Source organism: Centrocercus urophasianus, unplaced genomic scaffold (genome assembly GCF_019232065.1).
Source record: "Centrocercus urophasianus isolate 14NV4802_14NV808 unplaced genomic scaffold, USGS_Curo_1.0 seq_73, whole genome shotgun sequence".
Taxonomy (NCBI): Eukaryota; Metazoa; Chordata; class Aves; order Galliformes; family Phasianidae; genus Centrocercus; species Centrocercus urophasianus.
Window position 1 is genome coordinate 10,810,357 of NW_024885344.1, and position 16,462 is coordinate 10,826,818.

General features: G+C 36.0%; 1 protein-coding gene across 5 annotated transcripts in view; it reads left to right on the plus strand.

Moving 5' to 3' along the window:
• ERC1 (ELKS/RAB6-interacting/CAST family member 1) overlaps positions 1-16,462 on the plus strand; it is a 288,936-nt gene that overhangs the window by 147,528 nt on the left and 124,946 nt on the right. For all 5 annotated transcript variants that reach the window (XM_042837662.1, XM_042837661.1, XM_042837663.1 and 2 more), the window contains one exon: positions 5,569-5,704. In XM_042837662.1, the coding sequence (XP_042693596.1) occupies positions 5,569-5,704 (136 nt within the window). The remainder of the gene's footprint in view (positions 1-5,568; positions 5,705-16,462) is intronic.

Sequence of the window (16,462 nt, forward strand, 5' to 3'; positions counted from 1 at the left end):
TTTCTGTTAGAGGTATTCTTAAATAACAGGAAGTTTTTAGACTATTTTCTGATTCAGAGTATTTAGTTCCTGCCTGGTTTATATGCTTTATTTTCCTATATTATCCCATTGGCTGTTTCTGGAAGTAGAAGGCTTTTTTTAGCTGGAGTCAGATGGGCTGACTGCACTGGGAACAGGGATTGATACTGTACAGCTAATTCCTAACATTGAGGAAAAAAAAAACAGTGTAGAGTTGAGATCTGCATCCAGTCTTTGACTTTCACACTTGTTGATTCAGGTGCTTTTAGGACCTTGTTCTGAAAATCTGGAGCAAGCTGGTTTCCCATAGCCTTCTGCGTCTTCATCCCTTGCCCCCTCCAGTGCTCACTGAACGCACACTTTGTTTTATAAACCCAGGTTTCCTAGGTTCAGGAAATGTAGTTCACCCTTCCCAACTCTTAAAGCCACTGTGGGACTTCTTGCTTCTTGTCTCACATGCAACAGACCAGTTAAATTCTCAGAATCTGCTAATATTTTCATTGCCATGTTTTTCCTTGTCATATATATGTCACAGAACATATGAAAAAGAAGAAGAGCAGTGTAACAAAATGATGAGAGGTTGTTGGAGGAGACCACAAGCAGAAGAGGTAGTTGAATGCTGGAATTGGTCAGCTGTGCATACAGTAGAAGCTGGTTGAACGTGTGTTGATCCATTTTTTATCTAATACACAAAGTGGAACAGGGGTGGTGGTACTAGACTGAGCTATTTGAAAAGCATAATTAAATTATTGTGGCTTTTTTTAATTTAGTAACTTAATGCACCATTTTTTTTAACAGTAAAATAATTACTTAAGAAACTCAAATTGCTTAGTAGAACCCAACAAAGCAAAGGAACAGCCTCAAATAATGCTTATGCTCTAAAAAAAGAAATCTGGCCATACTAAATTGCATAGTGAGCTTCAGCAGTAAGTTAATTTCTTAATCCTAAGTTTTCAGTGAGTAAGATAGGAAGCTTTGTTCAATCTTTGGCAGTTTTGCTTTGACTGTCAATCAGGCACACAGTTGTGATGATGGGACTATGTGATGTGGTCAGTCCTGTTTCCTACATCACTTATTTTACTTACTTTCATTATTTTCTTTTTTTCTTGAGGTTAAGAAATTAGGCTTTCCAAATACTGCCATTATTCTCTATGGCTGGGTGATCAACTACAAGTAAGGTAAAGTAAGTTTTAAGCAACTAAACGCTAAAGCGAAACCTTTTTAAAAGGACTTTTTTTTTGTTCTTATTTTCAATCTCAAGTAGCATTCTTGAGAAGAGTTCCTCTTTGACTTCCTTCTACTTCCCAAAAGGTAAATGTTTTTCTTTGTGCACCAAAACTCTCAAAATAAAAAAATAAATAAAAATAATTCCTCACCTCATGTCACTGTGCTTATGATCTTTTGGTTCTTAAGTGAAGGTGAAGGTTATGGCTGTATGGCCTTTAAAACAAAGAAGTGATGAAGGAAATGGTGCTGGCAATATAGTAAGTTGGACACTTCCCTTTGAGTTTTGAGTCATTCCAGCTCAGGTCATTAACATCCCTTTGAATTGATGGTGACTTCTTTGCAGTAAAAAAAAACATGGTTTTTTTTCAAATCTAATTACTTATCAAGTACTCCTAATAAAGATCTGGACAATGTAGTTTATTGTTTTCTGCCTTTCAGGATTGCTATCTGGATTTTTTTTCAGTTATGATGTGTTTTGTTCTTGGACTTAAGTTGCTGTCAGCATTATACTTCTTTACATGGCTGCTCCATTTAATTCCGCATGTGAATAAATGTACTCCTCAGTGTCTCTCAGGACTTCAGAGTGTTTTGATGTCCTATTCAATGATGTTATACATTGTAATTCAATATTTCATAATATAATAAGCATTGGCAATATTAAACTAAGTAATATAGCGCGTTATTGCATACTTTTTTATTATTATTTTGCCATTTTTGGAATAAATTTCACTGTATACGTATTGCATCAGTATAGTTATGTTGAGAAGCAGTGTGCTTTAAAGCCAGTGAAGTTCCTCTTCCATCAGGATTAGTAGCTGCAGCAACAGTGCACTGTCCTGTGGGTGGTGGTAATGCTACGTTAATGAAGGCTGTTGCTGAGCACAATCTTTCTGACATGGCTGACTGACAGTGTGCCTTCTTTTTAATGTGAAATTAGTTTCCAAGAACCTAAGTCAGATAAACAGGTGGTTTCTTTAGCTGTGAACAAAATGAATGTGTTTTTTCCTAGTACACACACTCATCATTTGAAATATAATCAGTATCCACTTTTTTCTTGAAGATGAGTTTCTGTAGTGATTTGAATACATTGTAAATGTGCACTTATTCTTGGATCATTAGGAAAACCGTTGTGTTTGGGTGCGTAACTTTGAAAGAAAACATTAAAGCAATAGTAGAAAATTAAAATTAACTTCTGCATATTTTTGCTTAACTTTTTGTCACATATTTTAGAAGAAGAACATCTAAAATTACCTCAGAAAAGATAATCAGATTAGGGTAGTAAATAACTATCTGTTAACGTGTAGCATAAAAATCCATATAAGGAAATAATTAACAGCTATTTCTACTGATGTGCATAACTGTAAAAGATAATTAGTATTAAAATGCAAAATTATTTAGGGTAGTATGGAATAATTTAGCTTAATTTAAACCTTAATACAATTAATATTATTAGGAATGAAAAATCTTCCAAAGGACTTGCAGGTAGTAAACTGAAGTAAACTGAATTGGATCAGTCTTCTTACCACTTTGTAGGAATACCCGATGGTGCACAGGTTTTCTATTGTTTTTTTCCTCTCTCAGAAAAAGACTCTGGAAATCTGAAATCTACTCATTTGAAAGTTTTTATTGTTGGGTTTTTTTTTGGTTAATTCTCTCTTTATGGTGTTAGAATAACAGCATTCCCTCATTGCTAGAAATTCCAGATTTTTGTAGAGAAAAGCCATTGGATTTTTGTTTGTTTATTTGTATCAGTGATGCAGCCTCATCCTTCATTGAAGAAGAAGGCTCAAGTCATGGAAATGAACAGTTGTTTTCAGATTCCAATTTCAGAAATTTTGCTCGGGGGGGCTCTTTGGCTTAAAGTGTGCACCTAGAATCAAAAGGTGTGAAAGATTGTTTCTGAAAATCTTGACCCATCTGTAATTAAAAAGCTTTGGGTTTTTTTTGTAGTTGTTGATTTTTTATTTATTTATTTTTTTTTAATTAGAAGTCTGATTTCGATTCTACTTTGTTTTCTTTGATAGATTCAAATTTGCAAGTTCCTGACATGACATTGCAAAATGGAGAGAGATTTTTAGCATTGCAAAAGACTTTTCACTTGAGTGCTAACTATTTTTAGGAGCTAAACCTCCAGAAATGTCATTATCCAAAAAGTTGGTCTACCAATGACAGAATTACCCAGCAGTGAGGTATTGTTGTAGATACCTGTATTATCTGAAAGGTTTGTTGTCCAACTTTTTGTTGCTTTTTGATGAAGGTACGGAGTAGCAGTTTTATCCTGCATAGGAGTTCGAGTTTCTGAACAGTATGGCAATTACAAACATAAGACTGAGTAGTACTAAGTAATTTTAAGACTACATCTTTTTAAACTGCTTTGGGAAAAACCTTGAATTTGTCTCCTAGTATCTACTTGATTGTTTGGAAGGCATTAATTTTGCACCAAACATCCTTTCATTGAAGAGCTGCTGTTTTCTTTTTAAAGACATATTGGACTGTGCAGCAAATGATCTTCCTTATACATACTTTGATCAGGCTTAATATTTGTTACTATTAATATTGTTGTCTCTTATCTAAACAGCAGATAACAGTAAATAATATCACTTTTTTAGCAGGTGAATCTAAGCTTGCCAGTTTATAAAAAATAATTAATTCCCCTACTTTTAATCTAGAAGTTGAATAAGAATTTTCATGTGGAGCTGAATGTGTTGGACTTGCACATTTTCATTTTATGTGTTAACTTAGCTGTACTTTCTCTGTTTATTTTATGGGATGGCTAGAACCATGTATTGTACAAACTGAGTTGTGCCAACATAATATTTCCAATATGTTGTTTAATCACTGAGCAAGTCAGCTTTAAACCTGGGCAGTGTGCCCATACGCAGTGAGCAGCCCTGGGTTAGAGCAACTTAACAATTACACTAGTTGTGTTTAAAAAGCATTCTGACTCAAATCAGCTGTAATGTTGGAAAAGGTATTTAAATATGCCAATAACTTTTTAACATCATCAGAAAAGGACTTTTCTTTTATTCTCAGTCTCTGGAGGATGTCAGCACTTTTTCTCACTAATAGAAGTTTGTTTAGCACCAAGGAAAATTTGCTATCTTTGCAACTTTTCCAGCTCCAGCTGGCTTACATTGCAGAAAGTATAGCTCAGTGTTGAACCTCCAGTTTTGGAAGAGCTCGAATCACCAACTAGGCCTATGCCACGTAATTTGAACATATATATTGAAAGAGGTATTTTCTTGATGACACTGTTGTTACTAGTTCTGAAGAAAATATTAAAGCAGAGTTGTTTGTGATCTATTCTAAAAGTATTTCTGAAATACAGAAGAAACATTCTTCCTTCTCTGTGTGGATAACATACCAGATAGGAAGCTAGTATATCATTCTGCTTTCTAAACAGTAAATTAAAGAGCTGTCTCTACTACTTGCATGATGTTTTGGGGAAATCTTGCAACCAAAGAATTCATCTTTTATTCCAAAATCCAAACTCCAGATATAATTATGGAGAAAAGGGCTGAGGAAGCAAAGCTAGCCTGTTTTGTTTTGATTGGACTAAAAGTTTAGACTTAAGTTCTCTGTGGTCTGGAGGCTGAGATTAAAGGGTCTGTAATTAGATTCAATACTCCATGTGTCTTAATGCCCAGAAAGGCCAAACCCTGTCTGCAAGCAATGGTAGTTGCCAGGATCATCAAAAATAATTCATAGATGCAAGTGAAAAGGAAATTATGCATGCTTTCTGAAATAGTTTGTTCTTGCTTGCTCCTTTCTGTGAAAAGAAAGGATAGGAAATTCCTCAAAATATCTAATAAACAAATAGAACTTCATTTTGAAAATAAATAGTTCTGGAAAGAGATTGCCTAGATATTGTGGATAGTCTTCTATGTTCAAGTAATGCTGCAGTAGTTTTCCTATCAATTCTCCTGTTATGCTTATGTTAGATTCAGTGATACTCAAAGCAAAATGGACTATTTAAGTGTGTGCATTTTTTATATGTCTGTGTCTTCATGAACAGAGAAAAGGTTTCTTTGTAATACATACCTCAGTCATGAGGACAAATGTGTCTCTTGATTAATAGCTTATACTAAATAGTTATTTTAAGGTTTTTGTTTCAGAAATTTTCACGTTTAAGCTAATAGTAATGAGTAAAATGATGTGTTCATTAGATTGACTTAACATTTGATGGTAATGCTAGAGGATAAATCATTTTTTCCATGTGGAAAGTGACTGTATTTGAGGGCACCACTCCTCACCAGTCCAGCTCACAAGCACTAGGTCTGACCAGAAGCCGAACTGCATTCTGAATGCTCTTCTCTCTTTCAGGCAAGTTAAAGATCAAAATAAGAAAGTAGCAAATCTGAAGCACAAAGAGCAAGTGGAGAAGAAGAAGAGTGCACAAATGCTGGAGGAGGCCAGGAGACGAGAGGATAATCTTAATGACAGCTCCCAACAGCTTCAGGTAACATGAGAATTGGATAAAAGCAATATGGCCAATGGGCCAGTAAGCTACGTCACCTCTTGCTGTACCTGCTGATCTATTTTCATAGCCATTACACACTGATTATTTAAAAGGAGACATCTATCTCACAGCTCTTCCAAGAAAGCAGCCTTTCTGTTTTCTTCACGGAAAAAAGGGTTTTTACTGTCAGTTCAGTTATGAAGTGCATCATTGAAATAATTTGATCATTTTAACATTCAGATTGGTGTGGCATTTCTTTCTTTGCTAATCTTCTAAAAGCTTTATTATTTTGCTGTTTTGTATGTTTTCCTAGCTGATTTTACCTAATACTGTTCCTTTTCTTCAGGAAATGAAAAATAAGCAAGTAAGTATTGTTATAGTAAATAGAAATTTTTGTGGCGCAACTGAAGAGTCTTGTTTTCTGTGTTTACTCGGCCTTACTTGACAAGAACCTACTCTGCCTCATGAACTCTCAGTATGCTTACTAGACAGTTTGCATTACTGTAGAAATCATAACATGCTGCTGCCATACCAAATTCTGGTTATCTCAAATCTGTCTAGGCATACAAAGTCACCAGTATGAAACCAACTGAAATACTTGTCAGTCTGCTCTAGGTTGATAACAGCTGTAGATGGTTTATCAAGCAGTTCAGTTTTCAAGTGCTGTCATAGAAACATTATACTGTTACCATGAAATAGAATGAAGGCTGCATGATTCCGAGAGAAGATAATAAATATTTTTCCTGTGATTTCTTAAATTTACAAAAGCAGCTTTCCTTTTGGTGAGTGAAAATAAACATGGGAATCAAAATCTACCCTTGAGATCTGTTAAAATTCTTCTCAAAATCTTTAGAGAACGTGCTTTCTCAAAGCTGTTTTCTTTGTTATCCTAGGTTAAATCCTGGTTCTTGGTACCAGCTGTGTTTGCTACTAAAACTACAATAAAGGCATAGAATAAATCCTAATAGCTCACAAGCAAAGACAAATCCCCTCCTTAATTTAAACAGATACTTCTTTACTCTGTTCTGTGGAATTCCGGTGGGATGGTTTCAACTCTTTAAGAACTTTTGAAAGAACCGCAGAAACATGTGTCCATGTGGAATGCTCTCAGATGCACCATTTTGTGGTTTTCCCCTTAGTTCAAGTCCTGCATGTGCGTTGCACTGAAATAGTTAAGTTCCAAGTGTATGAAAATGATTTCATAACTACACGCTTTTTTAAAAGACGGGGATGTGGGTTTTTCTACATCTGCTAATGGGTTTTGTGGCCGTAATGCTATGGCAATGCACAAGGCTCTTGTTATGTGGCAGCTTAAGTTCAAATAACACAATCCTCCTTGTATTAGTGAACTGTCTTTTAAAATTCCTGAAAATAATCTAGTGTATGGTTAGATTTTTAATCTGCAATTTGTATAAATCTGTATTTTAAGTTTGGAAAGGTAAGTAGTACTTGACATCTGTCATTCAACTATTTGCCTGTTGTACTTATCAAATGATACTATCACACATGTTCATCTTTATTTTATTTCTTTCAAAGCATGGCTTACCCTACTGGCTTTTTTCCTTGACATTATTCTTTCACTTTTTGTTTTTCTTTCTGTTACACAAATGGAATGCACTGAAAAAAAGCCTGACATTTGTTTTCTCTCAGCTCCTGTTAGCATACTAAAATTACTCTTTTTTTAGAAACAGTAAGTTATGTAATGTGTTTGTACAGCTACACATAGCAATGGGTGAACAGTGATACTCCAGTTATTGATAACTTTAATTCCTATTAAAATTAGTTAAGTTTCTGATATTTCAAAGAGATTTTATAGCTTTGGAGGCAGCATGAGACGGCCTTCACTCAGAAACTGACAAGTTAAAAGAATGGTGCTGGTTTGTATCAGACTTGTTTGAGAATGTACAGTTGTCCTTGCAATGCACTATCCAATTCTTTACTTAGTGTTTTAGTGGTAGAGATGGATAGTGGATAGATATAGAGCTAAGAATAGCATAATTGTACTTATTTCCTCTTTATTTTTTTAATTTAAATATCACAGTAAACAGCTTGAATCTAGGGACTAGAGATAAATGCAGTTGTTTCTTTTGAGGAAGCCAAATTATTTGATATTTTTCTCATTTTCTCTAGTGTTATTTTGTCGTGTCTTCAGTAGTTCTGCTGCTTTCCCTATAATCATATGCAAGTATTTCTGAGATAAATACAGATACTAACAAATGCATGTGAGAACTGACTGAAGTTGCGTGTGATACTTAACATTAAAGTGTGTAAGTTACCACACTGTTAATATTACTTGACTTTCCCTGGTTCATTCTCTGCTTTTGTGAATCTAACTGTCCTGTTTGGGTGGGCTCAATTTTTAAGAGTCTTTCCTCATATTCAACACAAGGCTGAAGGGAATGCTTTCATTCACGGATGAAAAAGGTCTGTATGCTCTAATGAAAATATCAAGCTATGGTAAAATATGGAGTGTTTAATGACAAGTGACAGCTTCAATAAAAACTCCTTCCCTTAGAAGAGCCCTCTGCTTATAGCCTCCCGCTCTCAAGGATTTCAACATTTTGATTTCCTGAAAGTAAAATTTACCCAGGACCACATTTTAGTTTGTTAACTAAGGAGACCTGTCTTCTGTAGATGCTCTAAAGGGCACTGACTTCTAATTGATTAAAACAAAATATTAATCTTGAGAGGAACATAGATTATTTTTTTTATGCAACCATTGTTGGCTTTGGGGTCAGGACACAGAAGCACCAATTTCAGACAATTTTGGTCTTGGTGGTTTTGGCTGGAATTAATAATATGACATCATGAAATGCTTAAAAATATATGATCTACTTGTTCTTTGGTTGACCGTCTGCTATCCAGTCAAATAAACACGCTCCCAAGCACATATTCCACTCCTCCTCTCTCTGTCCCTAACAGGCATGTGGTTTCTTTCTTCCTGAGTTCAGTAACAAAATGTTCGTTTATTCAGAAAGCTCTGATGATGGAAATTTGGTATTTTGGGGAGTGGGGGAAGAATGAAAACCATAATGTCTCAATTCTAGTGAGTTGGATAAATGGGTTTCCAAATTTGTCTTTTCCTCCTGAGTTCCCTTAAACCTCAACTCTCTAGAGATCTGAGAGGTTAACGAGTGTCTGGTCTATAAACAGTATGAAAAAAAGAGGGTCTTGGACTGGAGCAGAAAATTTTTTTCTTGGGGAAAAAAAAAAAAAAAAAAAATCAAAAAAACTTGGCTATTGTGAAAAGGAAGTGATATGCTGTGCTGTCCTGTCCTAAGAATGCTTACTGAAGAAGCTAAGAAAGCTTACTGAAATTACTGAAATACTAAGAAAGCTTACTGAAATTTCAAGAAAAGTGAATGGATTAGTGTGTATATTTTTTTGTCTTTTCCTTCCAGTGTCTTCCACAGTTTTCAGGTGGAGTTTTCTGAATACTTTGTGGCACAGAGTTGTCAGTTAATATTGTTTCTATATTGCAGTAACTATCCAGCAAATTGCTGCTGGAAAACTATGTATCCAGAAGTTGTGTAAATACATTTGAATGCTTTAATTAGAATCTGCAATACCAATTATATTTAGTAATTTTTTTTCACATCCAAACTTGAATAATTTCATATGTAATTTATAGATTAGGAGCTATCTGCAAGCAGACAAGTACGTGTTGTTTGTTTGTTTTTTCCTTGTGACTATACAGTGGCTCTGTCTACTGAGTATTCAATAGTTAAAATGTCCTTATAGTGGAAAGAGCTGAATTTCAATTTAAACAAATTTGCAGATTGTGGGGGTCAGGTAAACTTTTTGTTCAGTTATGACTTTACTGGCATCAAGATCAAGCTAGATGAAATGGATAAGTAACAGAATACCTTCTTATCAAATGAGCCTTCTGGATTCTTTATATGTATATCAGAAACTATTTCTAACAAAGCACGATGGCATCTACACAAAGTAGGTATCAACATTCAAAAATCTGTAAACACGAGTAAAACTCCATGATTTGCAGCCTAAATTACTGGAGAATTTTCATCCTGACTTGCTGATTAGATTTTGAGGGTAAGGTAGCTGAAGTGCTTTAGTCTGATCTGTTGATGGTTGTATCATTCTATGAAGAAGATGGGTTACCTTATTTCAGCTGTTAGTAAAGAGAGAACATACAGCCCTAATTAATCTGTGATTAACCTGTAATTAATTTCATCTGTGACTTTTGTACAGTACACACAGAGCTCCTGAAGAAACAGGCATAAAGAACTCTAAACTTGAAGGTCAAGATTTTCTCCATAACTTACTAGGCATTGTCAGCTTTGAAGCAAATTGGTTATGCTGGGTAAAATGGTGTTACACGTTTTCTGGGGGGATAAGTGTCAAATTCCAGGGCAATTTCTCTTCCATGTAGACCACTGACATATCAGATTCCATCCTAGCCTGCCAGCTGAGTGGAATGTACTCTTTTTTTATCTCTTAGATAGCACAGCTCGACATGTTAAGGCCTACAAAGCTGTCAGATACTGAATTTCAGCATGGTAAAATCCATTTTTTATGCTTTCTTGCATCTGCAGGTTTTATTACAGAAAACACAGCATATCAGATGTGTTTTCTCACTGAGTTCAGATCTACCTATGAGAATTATTCAGATCAAACTGTTCTTTCTCCCTTCATCTCCCAGTACTTTTCAGATACTGTGATAGGAAGGAGATTGGGCCTTCCTGTTGCTGGATAATTTTAAGTGCTGCCCAGCCTTGAAAGCGTTTTTTTTTGCCTGGGTCTGACTAGGTGTCACTGTCATCAACTCATGTGGCTCTAATTTTATTGAATGATATATTCCATCCTAGGTGTAATTGTTTCTGTCCTCTAGAACAGAACTTCGAGATATGAAGCACTGAAAGAATGTGAATTGCCTTTGCAATTCAGTTTTTAAGAAATTTATTAGTATTTTTGAGGGAATAACTTTTCTTGCAGTCATTCCACAGATTACCACAAAGAGAGAAACTTTGCATTATTGTAAGATTTTGGTAATTAAGCAAAAATGTAATTGTAATTCACGTATTATATGAATCATGTTTTTACTGCCTGCCTCCCAGTATTACACAGAACTTTTGTTAATAAAGACACAGCAATTATGTACAAATAAAGGATTTAAAGGACAGTCATGCTTGATAGAAATCTCAATGGAATAAATGTGTGCAAATTATGCTTCCTTTTAGATTTGAACTATGCAGTAGTAGCCAGTAAATAGTTATGGGATTAACTGACCCTCCAGCCCTTTGTCTGAGATGTTCTGTGGCAGCTGGCTGTGCATTAAGAAGCAGGATATACATATGCAGTAGTCTCTTCAGTGTGTGTCGTGATTTGTTAATTATTCACTTCTGCCATCTTTTTACAATATGCAGCTCTGTCTGAAAGCAGTGCCTCCTGTTTACTTCCGTGGAAAATAGGAAAGAGACAAAGAGCACAATAACACAATTTGATAGTGCGAATTCTCTGCTCTCTGATGCTGAGGACCAACATAATAAAACTGGAGGCAATACTTTCAGAGCAGCCCTCAGTACAGAAAATAGCATTCCACAAACATTACATTCTGTGCTTATTTGGAGGGCTGTAATTTTCAGCACAGTGTGTGCAGTTACTGTAGATACAGCAAACATTTAACTGTGGCAGATGCCTGGAGAAAAACTAGTTCTTGTTCTTATCATGTCATAACTCTCCCTGTCAAGAGAGCTTTTCCTAACTTTCCTGGATGTCTGGGAGGAGTTCCAAACCTTATAGCTAGGTTTTTTGTGACTTATGCTGAAGTTTCTATTTGAGGAGTACTTTGAATTTTAGCCTATTTTCAGGTACTAAAAGATCATAATTAGGCATGCCTGAATTTCTATCTCAACAGGGCAGCAGTGCATGCAAAAATGACCCTCTGACTAAAAGAGAAGGTTCCTCCATTTTCTCTATTGATGTAACAAAGTGCATCTTTATTTCAAGGAAGATCACGAAGGCTTGCTAACAGATTGTAGGAAGGTAAACAGGAGAAGGTGGGAAAATTAATAAACAAGAAGAGATGAAGTAAAGTCCTGCAGCATCTGCTCATATCAGGTTCTGTTATTAGGAATATTAGTCATATTCACAACTTACTCTTCTACATACAGACCTGATGGACTTTGCACAGTAGGTTCTCCATTTAGTAAAAGCGGGTTCGTCAAAGCAAGCTGTCTTGTTCATTCATCCTTAGGAGTATTTACCTGGGTCTGCCTCAAGCAGCAGTGTTCCCAGTTTTCCATACACAAGTCTGATAGCTGTTTTTCCAAATAACTGCGCACAGGCAGAGAATACAGTAGCACCAGTGACCACTAAAAAGGGACCTTACTTATTTTTGAGTTTTCTGATATTTCTGAGATTTTCGAGGTTTAATTTTCTTCCATTCTGAGCTGTGACACACTGTGGCAGCAGCCCTATCTCAAATTTTAGTGAAGCCATTTTTTTCTGATATGTACTTACAAGGTCTAAGCAACTTCGTTGTTGCTTCCCTTTGTAGCATTGCGTGTTGAAGCCACAACAAAAATAATGCAGTTTCGAACAGAAAGTTATTTGTCTCAGAAACATATTTCTCACAATATGAACTGTTTGGTTGTGTTAAGGCAGGGAGATGCACGTTTTTCTTCCCACTGAAGTCTAATACACATTTTTGAGCATCAGAATAAATACATGCTCCTGTTCTTTAATTTGATTTGGCAGCCCTTATAGAGACAGAATCTGTAGTTTCTATGTAATAGAAGTTTATACCATGAAGGAATTGTTAAGGAATTGCCTGCTATATTTGACCAGGTGAGAGCAATCCTGACAGAGTGTTTGTTACCATAACATTCACAGAAACTAAGCATGAGAGCAGACTTGATATTTAGAATGGATCAGTGTCTCCCTGGACAGACACTTAGCCATCTGCTCTGTTTTCACTTTACAGTGTAGTTTACCGCACACGTATGAGGTTCAAGTCAGACGTAACACCCTGCCTTCCCTTCTTTTAAAAAGATGAACCGTCTTACTCTGTCTTCTTATATAATGTAAAAATGCTCTGCAATTTTGAACAAGCAGCTGGAAAAAATTCCTGAAAGTCACTACCTACAAGCTGGAATTAAGCAGTCTCCCAGTTTTCCTGATATTTCCTTATTTCCAAACTGAGATTTGTAGTGAGAGAAAGCTATTATAAAGCTCAAGAGTTCTTCATAGAGGAAAGAAGACTCCCTACATCCTCACATTTCTCTGTGATCCCTCAGGCATATTATTCTCCAGACACACTTTCACCCAGTTGTTACTGCAGAAACATTAGGTGTCAGTGGAAGAAGAAACCTGCTATTTGTACTGTTGCCTGTTTGGCAAAGAGCTGTGTTGGTACCCTTTATGATATGCCAGAAACTAAGGACTGTGAAGACTGGGCTGCTGAGTGCGTGCCAGCGACCTTAACCACTGGATGTTTTTTGCAAGGGCTTTTTTTTTTGTTTTTTTTTTTTTTTCTTCCTAGATTAGTATCTGAGTTCAAACTTCTTTCCTAAAAACTGTCAGAGAGATTAATGTAACTGTTGACAACATGGTGTGGTTCCTGCGAGGAGGTCTCTCCTGAGAGCAGAAAACATTTGAGGGCCAGATTTAAGCAAAACAATAGGAATACATTCAAGGGGAAAAACAGCTCTCTTTTCACTTCAGTGTTTTATTTCATGAGCCTGAGAAATGGCAATAAATTCACATTTTTCCGTCTTCTGTTTTTTTTCTTTCTCCCTTAAGCTTTTCTTGTTTTTACTTGCTGTGTTGAAAATTGTTTCTAACTCATCTCTCCCTAGGAATAAGAATGTCCAGTTGCTGCAGCTCGTTTTGTAGTTTCATTGCATAGTAAAGTTGCTGTTCTGCCTTTTTTTTTGTTTTGACCAACAAAATAAGATGAGGTGATGCTGGTCACCTGAAGATAATGTTCATAATTTATTTTGAAATATTTATAATATACATTTTTTTTTTTTTTTATGGTATATACCTGTGGCAACAAGTGCTTCGGTATTTGCTTTTAAAATATTCATGTGATTGATCTCATAATAATAAACCTAATTTACTTCATTCTAATTCAGTATTATTCCTTAATCTTGCTTAGCAAGGCATCCAAATTATCCTTAAGCTACTGTTCTTTTCCTGTAGAAACAAGCCTATTCTTCTTCAATTAGCACTTTGCCTATTGAAGTTTCCTCTTTAACTAAAGTTTACATGCTCTTCACATGTAAGAGAACAACTACTCTTACTGTGATGTGTAACTATTAGCTGGCATTGAGGCTTAGGGTACAAGTCATGTATTCATAACTGATAGAGGCTAGTTAGCATCAGTCTTTTCAGCTGTTGCATTTTGTTTGAGGTACATTAGGATCTGAATACAGATGGTGGGAAAAACTTTGTTTGTATCACCTGGTCTCTCACTGATGATTAAAGGATTATCTCCTTAACATTCTAGAAAATGTCTATATTTAGTTAAAATTCACTAGCAAATTCAGTTTAGGACGCTGTGTTGTTTTCTCATAGAAAATCATTTCATAAAATGATTTTGTTTGGAAGTCAGTCATCAATCTAGTACTATCAAGTTCCACTAGTAAACCATGTCCCCAAGTACCACATCCACACGTCTCTTAAATACCCTCAAGGGATGGGGACTCCACCACTTCCCTGGGCAGCCTATTCCAATGCCTGAGCACCCTCTCCATAAAGAAATTCTTCCTGATATCCAGCCTAAACCTCCACTGGCACAACTGGAGGCTTGTAACCTGAGGAAAGAGACCAACGCCTTCCTTGCTGCAGCCTCCTTTCAGGTAGATGTAGAGGGTAGTGAAATCTTCCCTGAGCCTTTTCTACACTAAACAATCCTGGTTCCTTCGTTCACTCCCCGTAACTCTTTTCTGGCCCTTCACCAGCTTCATTGCTCTTCTCTGAATGCTTCCAGCAATTCAACATCTTTTGTTGCCAATGCCTGAATTCTAAGTCTTAGTGTCTTTAAGGTCAGATGATTCTCCAAAGCCTCTTTTGGAAAGAGAGAATAAAAGTCGATGGGATTCAATGTACCAACACTTATTCATGCCCTTCTAATGTACAGTTTTCTATGCTAGTTACTATTCATGTTCTTTTCACTTCCTCCTTTTGGAATCATTGGATACTCTTAACCTGTAAACAATTTTTGCATTGTAAGTGTCTATGTCTTAATGTCCTAATGGTATGGTACTATGTATTGGTTTATATAGAGGCAATGCTCTGGTCAAACGTGGCAAATACAGCATTTTCTCTAAATGAGGCAAAATTTCTGACTTGTCAATTTATTGAGGATACTCAGTGTCCATTTTGGGACAGTATTAGTCATGGATATTGAATTACTAGTTATACATAACACTGGCTATGTAATAAACAATTATCAGGTTAAGGTGTATGACAGGGTTGTTTTTTATTGGGTTTTTTTTTTCATATAGATGAACAAAAGAAAAGTAGATCTTACAGCTGCTGTGATGTATTAGTACACTAATGTTGACAGGACTTATGTTGCAAAGGAGAGTTTAGCGGAATAGAGGCATACCAAGGGAATAACTTACGGTTTCAAACTTACTAATAGTGCAGTTTAAATTGTCACTGTTTTTTGTTGGAGTCCCATATGAACTTGAGGTGTCTCGAGTCATAGTTTTGATTTGTGTGTGAAGAAGAAATGTTTTTACAGTAGTATTTCCCTGATTAACCTCTCACAGAAAAATAAAATACAGTGAGAAACCTATTGCCTTTCTCACGTTTTCACAGCTACGTTGTCAGCCTTAGGTCTTATTCCAGTCACCACTGCAGCAATCCAGTATGGTTACATAGAAGAATAGTCCCTGTAGGTATTAAAACAGGTAATTTGCCACAGATGAAGCAGAATTTTAATGCTCTTGGCACCCTAACAAGCTGTTAAATGGTAAACCTCGTTGTTAGTATTGACAAGGTGCATTGACCTGTCTCAGTTGTTACTAATGAGAACTGCATTTACAAAATGAGCATGCCTATCTGATTGCTGCATTTGGCATGCCTAGGTTGGAATAAGAGGAAAGAAGTATCAAAAAACATGGTAAGAGAAGTTGCCAGTATCTATTTTGTTCTGCCATTCCCTTTTAGGCCTCTCTGTGTCACATTGTCCTTAAATGCTGGTCCTTCTTCTTCTCCTTCCTCTCCATCCTCCTTCAAACAGTGTATAACTAATCCAGATTGCAGTGCAATTCCACTTAAGTTCGTACTTTGTACTGGAAATACAGAGCTTTATGATGGATACTGTATTAGTTGGTATTGATTAGGATCCTTTCCTACCATTACCTGCAAGCTCTATGTACCTCACATTGCTGCTAAAGCTGTATGCTTTGGGAATGTTTTTTGAAAATAACACAGCTGTGAGTGGTAGCCTATAACATGTCTTGCAATAAAAAAGTCTGAATGGCTGGCACTGTTCGCACATTTTATAGACACATTGGATAATGGTCAGAAACATTTCTAAACAGTATTTCAGGTAACAATACCAGTATACAGAAATTTTGTGAAGGGCTTTCTGTGTACTCAAGAAACAGACATCAGAAATTGTTTATCTGTGCTAAGATTTTTTTCTCACCTTTTATTTCCTCTTCATTTCAAGTGGATCTGTTAATAGTAATGTGTATGTATTCAGGTAATATCTGCTATGCTGTGCCTTTATTGCCGATGTTTTCTGGCTTTTCATGACTTTTTTTTTTCCTTCCATGT